The following is a 7,182-nucleotide window of genomic DNA, read 5'->3' as shown; positions in this document are numbered from 1 at the left end:
ACACCGTAAGAATTGGCTACTTCTCATGTAATATGAATAAGTGTGAATACGGTTTTGAAATCGATTATTCTTCGCTCTTCAATGTTGGATGTGAGCATTTCGGAGAAATGGGATCGGGAGAATATACTATCGAAGCTACACATTTAAAGAGAACATATCAAACGTTTCGATGCTTTGGGCATTTGATATCCAAATTGGAAATAGGAATGAAGGAGACCAGCATTCATTTCGATCGCTTGATGTTTTACATAAAGGAATACTGCGCCGAATCACTCACTCAATTAGCATTTTTAATAATACCAGATGGATCAATGATTCGCTTTGTGAAACCATTTCCAAACATTCATACGCTTTATTTGACAAATGTTTTAAATGTTTCATTTGGTGAAATATTCCCAAACCTGAAGCATTTAAAGTATATTGGTACAGTTACTGGATTCACTAGCATCGAATCAGAAATTCCAAATTTAGAGCATTTGGAATTATATGTTGGATTAGACCTAGAAAACGTATTACTTCGAAAAATTGGGTCAAGTCCAAAGATAAGAACGTTGATAGTTCCAGGGGACGCCATTTATCAAGGCATAAACGAAATTCTTCCAAATCTCAAAGTTTTAAGGTTACACGGATCTTGTCTCGGACTCAAAGTATCTTTTGGAGTTGAGAAATTCCATTTTGCAACTGTAAAACGATTTGAAATGTGTAACTACCCAAGTAGATTCGAAGGATTACCATTTTCATTTGATAATCTAGAGGAATTTATCATTGAAGCAAGAGCACTTGAATCAAGACATGAAGAAGAATTGTACGATTTCATCAGCGAACATCCATCTATAAAAAAACTTGGAACGTGGATTTTTGAGGTGGATTTATTGAGATTAATGGATATGTTGCCATTGCTGGGAGAATTCGATACGAGAAGCGATTATTCAATTCATGACGTTGCTCGTTTTATGAATGTGAAGGAATCACTGAAAAAAATGACTTTTTATTTGATAGACGGTTGTGATATCGATATTCCTGATATACAGGCTCACTTAAACGATAAATGGCATGGTATAAGATTACGAGATGAATATGGTCCGTTCGAATTTACACGGATTTTGAAATAAAATATGAATCTGCTGATAAGAAAGAAAAACTGACGATGAAATGTTCAATCATGTTTCACTGCAATGTCAGCAATTGCATTAATCTACGAACAAATATTATGTATTTTACTCAGAATATTAATAAGTATGGAAATATAAGATCGAAAGATTTTCCGTAACAACAGAAGTAAGTCGCATTGTTCGAACAAAGAAACGGAGAAAATGTCGTCTCAACACGGTATCTCCTCAATGATACGTCTTTAGTGAATAAGTTTAGCAATATGAATAGAACCGTAAGAACAGTACAAATTCGGCTATGATTTTAATACCTTTTTAAATAAAAAAATCCAATTTAGAAAACACTTGAACGGAGCCATTATTTTCAATTTTTTTTCAAACAGCAGTTTTACAAATGTTCACGTATTCCAACCATGTGTTGCATGTGTAAGGCAACCCTGCATCGATTGTCATCTGTCAAAGTGGTTTGTTATGAGTTCGTTAATGTTCAAAAGCAGTTTGTCAATGACAACCACTTTCTCAGATTTTGTTGAAACATTTTGAGTTTATTCGAGAAATTCATCCGTTTTTTTCACCTGAAATTGGGAATATTTAGAAGCAAAATGAACGTGGTGATAAGTGAGAAACTAATCGAGGATTCGCATCGAATTGACAGCGGTATTCGTCGGCTACAGAATAAATTGTCGGACGTCATCGATGGCATCACCGACAACAATGCTGATCCAGGGGCAATCTTACAGAAATACAAGGATGAAATGACCGAAATCCAAACTGATTTGATGGAATTTTTGGAGCAGCAAAAGGAATTCGATCGTACCGTTCACAATGCGGAAAAAGAGATCTCGGCGATGTCCGAAGAAGTAAAGAAAATGCTGACTCAACACAATATCAATATCGATGAGAATGATCTCGAAAAAGGCCCAGAATAAAAGCCAAAAATTATCACATGATTCAAATCAAAAGTATACTTTTTGTTTCATCAAAATCAAAAAGTCTTCTCTGCATATTTTTATGAATAAAACACAATAAACTTAAGCGTAGAACATGCTGCATTTTTATTCATTTTCTTTCCTAGGTGTTTGTGTTTCACGAATAAGAATAGTAACAAAATAAATGGAAGCGTATGAATAATACAAATTCGACGAAATTCCATTCTTCTTGCTCTCTAGGTTTTCTTTTGTTTTTCAGTTTGATTTTCTTGTATGAGAAAGAAGAACGAGTCTAATTTCTACATGAATTTAATTAAGTCTTTGAAGCAGTCGAAGTGTGAAAAGGATTGTGAGGAACAATTTTGAATATACTTGATGATCTATTTGATTTCAAAAACGATTTGTGTGGGAACTTGAATTCTAGAAATTGACATTTGAAAACTGTGAGGTATTACCCAATAAGTTTGAATAAATAGAGTTAAAATTTGGTAATAACTTGGTGCATTTTTTCCCAACACATGTGATTCAAGGGACAACTCGCTTTCTATGCACACACACATCATATGACTCTAATCATATATCCGATTTTTTGTGTATGACCGAAATGTGATTTCGAATTGAATCCACTTTTAATGAACAGATTTTTCCAAGTCCAACATGTTCAATTTTTTGCAATCGATCATGTTTGATATTGGGAAAAAAGTGTTTATTCTTAATCGTGGATTCAACCGTTGAGTTGCCATTGAAACCGTGCAATTTCTTCGAATGCGGCATGAAATAAATTTAGCAATTTAAAAAGAGAGAGGGAACACGTATTATTCAGTGACGGCTTCGTTTGTAGCTATGACTTCTAGAGTAGCTTTTTTCTCTTGAATATTTATCACGTTTGTGGCTTCCCTGGCTTGATTTGCTTGTGCGATCATCGGAAGATGAGCGTTCCCGTCGTGAATGCTTTCGCGATCGATCCGAGTGACGTGAGTAACTACTACGATCACTGCTGCTGCTCGAGCTGCGTCGTCGATGAGAGGATTTTTTGTGTTTTCGGCTTGACGGTGAACGGCTACGATCTCGTTTACTACGATGATGACTCGATTTCGACGATGTATGTTTCGAACGTTTACGCGACGAATCGGAATCATCACTGTCTCTTCGATCACTTTCATGCTTTTTCACGTCGCCAGACAGTGGCTTGAACTCTGAATGACTCGGTCGAACACTTGACGCCGTAACACTGGCCATCTGAGTATTCGCCACATTGTAAACCAAACCCTTTGCATCGCTGAAACGACTGCCCTTTCGCTCTGATTTGGATACTGAAAGTTTAAAGAGAACAAAATGTAATTGACATAGTAAAATGGAATTGCTAATGCAAAACATACCATTTGGCAACTTTTGGGCATCCCGTTGAATCTCAGTATTTTCATTGCTTTTTTGGGTATAGGTAGCAAATGGGACGGTTGGCAACTGACCCTTTGATTCTTCCACTTTCACCGAGTCATCTTTTTCTAGCCACTGTTTCTCTCTTTCTTCCAGGTCTGCCAAATATGATTCAATCTCCTCTGATTTACTCTCAAATGCCATTTTTCGTCTTTGGATTGCTTTCTGTGAATGAAGAAATGATTATAATTTAGAATTGATACTTATTATATCCATATATTCAATATGTAGAAACATTTTCAGATTCTAATCCATGATTATTTTGCCATTTTTTCAAAATTTCCCAATAAAAGCATAATTTCAAATTTATGCATAAATCTAACCTTAATCTCAGCATCCGAGTCATTATCGCTGGTATTGTGCTCGTTGGTTCTCTCTCCATCGGAGTCACTGTCATCACCGGATCTCGATGCATCGCTGTCATCATACACGACCAATCCTAGATGTAAACATACAATAAACAATATTATTATTCATGCCATTCGAATCTGTTTGCACTATCGTTCAATTCTCAGTCAAACGAACGGCAGAAAACTGCGACCTCCGCAAACTATGTTTTCTATTTCTTCATTTTGGAATTTCTATTCATATTTCGTTTTAACCAATACCGCATGAATTATTTTCGAATGGATAATAACAATAAAACGAGCAAATTGGTTTTAGTTGACATGACAGTAGTTTGAAATGCGATTAACTTACCAAGTGCTGGAGCATTTGCTGTTAATGCGTTCTTTTGAACGGATTGAGCTTTACGACCTAAAATTTAGATCATTAATTTGGACGAAAAACCAGTTTCATATTACATTTGATAAATTGAAATACGAAAAATTGAATACAAAGAAAAATAAAATGAAATTGCAAATTTCGGTTGTTTTTTTTTGCAACAAAACCCAATCTGACTGGATACAACAATTTCGAGGTTCTTGGTTAAAAAAGAGTTTCATTTCTAACAATAAACAATTAAATTTATTCGAAAAAAAAATCTGTTTTTTTTGTTGTTGTATAGAAAAAACAAATCGTAAATTGTTCTGACCTTTTGTTCGTACTTTACTTAATGTGTCTTGAGCAATAGCGTAAATTTCTTCGTTTGTAACTTCCAACAGAATTTCGGTTAGATTTTTTCGTACCGAAAGCATCTAAATTGTTTTGTTTGTTTGTTTTTGTTTTTTCGGATGGAAAAAGTGGAAAACCAAAAAAAAAAGAAAAAAAGAAAAGAAAAAAATATATGATTGGCAACAATTACACGAGCAGCGAATCGTTTTTGTTTTTGATGGAAAGCGAACCACTATAGATTGTTGGTCGCACAATTCACAAGCGAATCGGATTAAATTGTCGCTTACAATTTCGGTTAGAATTTCGGCTTTTGAACGATGTGGCTTAAATGTTGGCACTGTTGTTGAATCGTAGCCCGTTGCATTTGCACTACCACTTGCACTTGTACCCACCGTTGTTCGCTCGGCCATCACCATCACCTTTGCTTTTGGCATTTTTTCACTATAGTCACTGTTTACCGTATCGTCATTGTCCGATTCAGAGTCACTATCCTGTGGTTAGGTAATCGTTTGATGCAATTCGTATTTTGTTTTGTGTTTGTTTATTTTGTGATATTGTTTTTTTTTTTTTGGTTTTCATAGGGAAAATGGGGGAAAAGTTACGTATCGAAAGACAAAAATTGTGATTGAAATGAATAAAAGAGAATGTTTTCGGAGTATTGGGGTATATAGAACAAGAAAAAAGAATGTAGACAAAGAGAATTGAATAAGATAAAGAATTGCATACGAATTTGCTTTTGGCGGGTAATTTGGGCGATGATTCATTCGCATTGAGTTGCATTAAGAGATTTTGTTCGATAAGCTTTTCCTGTCGTCGCTTTTCGTCTCGTTCCTTCATCTCACGATCTCGTTCGGCTTGCTTCAATTTCTCACGCTCCATTTTCTCTAAGCCATCTCTGCATTGTGTATTTGTTTGTGTCATTTGCATATGGCAATTGTGTTTCACACGTACGCGCACAATAAATTGTCGCACGACGACACAGTCAAGACGACGATGACGACGACGACGATGTGGTAACATAACAATAACAGAAGGTCAATAAGAATAAATGTACGGCTCACGTATCGAATTTAACTAATATTCAGGATGATGTAACAGTTTTTTCATTACCTAATCCATGCTGGTAGGGTTTTACGCTGTGCCGCATCTAGTGGTGGCGTTGCATTTAAACCTACTTGTTCTAATTGTATACCTGATTTTGAATTTGCATCCAATCCATGCACTTTCAATTCATTGTTTGTATGGACGAATGGCGTTGCATTCGTCGCCACGACGGCTGACGATGGGCCCGTTGACCAGACTTTGCCCGTTTGCTTGGCATTATTGAATACTTGACCTGACACATACCCATCGTTCGGTTGATGGGCGCGTTGTGATTTCGAATTATTCGAATTCGTTGAGTTCCAGCGATTCCCTGATTCTAAAACAAAACATTCATTAGCATTGAGCACATAGTCGCATAAATTGTTGTGAATATTGATTTTTTTTTTTACTTCTGTTCCAGTGTTTCGAATGTTGTCCGCGTGAATTCGACTCGTTATTCCAATTATTCGTTTGGAATATATTGGTTGGCGGTGGTGGTGCGATGACATTGACAATGCTCTCATTTGTCTGAGTTATTTGTTCGTCTTCATGTTCCACTTCCATTGGTGCCTCACCTTGTTCCTCATAATCGGTGATTATGTTGGAAAATCGTGGCGGAGGCGGTGCATTTGGAACTGGATCATCGGCATCAACAACACACGTTTCTTTCATATGAATCCATTGCTGGGCCAATGCAGCCCAATCTACTTTGTCCAAATCGATATTTTGATATGCACTTTGCGACATCCACTGATTATCACCAACAATCGGAACATTTGTGGGTGCTAAATTGGATGGTGCGCCCATCGGCGGAAATGCACCTTTATGTGGATACATTTGCACTAATCACGGTATTTATTTAACACTAAACGTTAACAAAATCAATTAGATACTCATTTAATTTGGTTTGCAATTGGTTTGGCTTTTTCTGCGCTGAACCATGAATATCTCTGAGCACTTTGTTTGTGTAATTTTTAATAGCATTCAGCCATGTTTGACCTGTCAAATGCTATCGAACCAGGGTTGCCATGTCAATACGTAATGCGTATACACGAAACAACGAAACTAAAACAACAATTGTCAGTAGATAGACAAAGAAAATATTGAAAAAAAAACTGATATTTCAATGAAAAATTCATTTGATAATGTATTTAAAGAAACAAATTGATTTTATCCCAATATGCGCTAGAAGAAAGCTACGAAAAAAATCATTACGTTCGATTTGTCGTAAGTATTATTATCGAACCCTGAATCATTGACCGCACAGCTGTTTACTACTACCAGTCATAATGCAGATAATTTTGAACGTCTGGCAAATTTCTTTTTCCAACAATTACAACACACTTCAGAATGATGCAGTCGTAGCTCTCACCTTGCAATTGTATACTATGATGCTATTGTGTACGATGCAAAATTAATTGGCTTGTCTTGAATAATTACTCTCCAACACTGACGGCCTGAATTGTTTACACTAAAAAACTCGATTCGATGCGAAAGAAAACATGACCCCATGCAAAACATCAGAATTTTATTACATTTTCATTTGTTTTATTTGTTTCTTTCGTAAAAAA

At 35.9% G+C, this 7,182-nt stretch overlaps 1 protein-coding gene across 1 annotated transcript; it reads right to left on the bottom strand.

The window, feature by feature from the left end:
* Nucleotides 1-2,140: 2,140 nt before the first annotated feature.
* Nucleotides 2,141-6,461, bottom strand: LOC129571753 (arginine/serine-rich protein PNISR; the record flags this gene model as incomplete). Its single annotated transcript, XM_055451610.1, is given in 9 exon segments — nucleotides 2,141-3,351; nucleotides 3,418-3,640; nucleotides 3,799-3,914; nucleotides 4,175-4,231; nucleotides 4,509-4,611; nucleotides 4,816-5,019; nucleotides 5,255-5,423; nucleotides 5,639-5,948; nucleotides 6,022-6,461. Coding segments are annotated over 9 exon segments (2,103 nt in total). The 3' UTR covers nucleotides 2,141-2,857.
* Between the last annotated feature and the right edge of the window lie 721 nt (nucleotides 6,462-7,182).

Source organism: Sitodiplosis mosellana, unplaced genomic scaffold (genome assembly GCF_009176505.1).
Source record: "Sitodiplosis mosellana isolate CC-2019 unplaced genomic scaffold, AAFC_SMos_1.0 Smas_scaffold_3247, whole genome shotgun sequence".
NCBI classification, from domain to species: domain Eukaryota; kingdom Metazoa; phylum Arthropoda; class Insecta; order Diptera; family Cecidomyiidae; genus Sitodiplosis; species Sitodiplosis mosellana.
The sequence above is the reverse complement of the archived record's forward strand: the minus strand, read 5'-3'. Positions and strand labels throughout refer to the sequence as shown.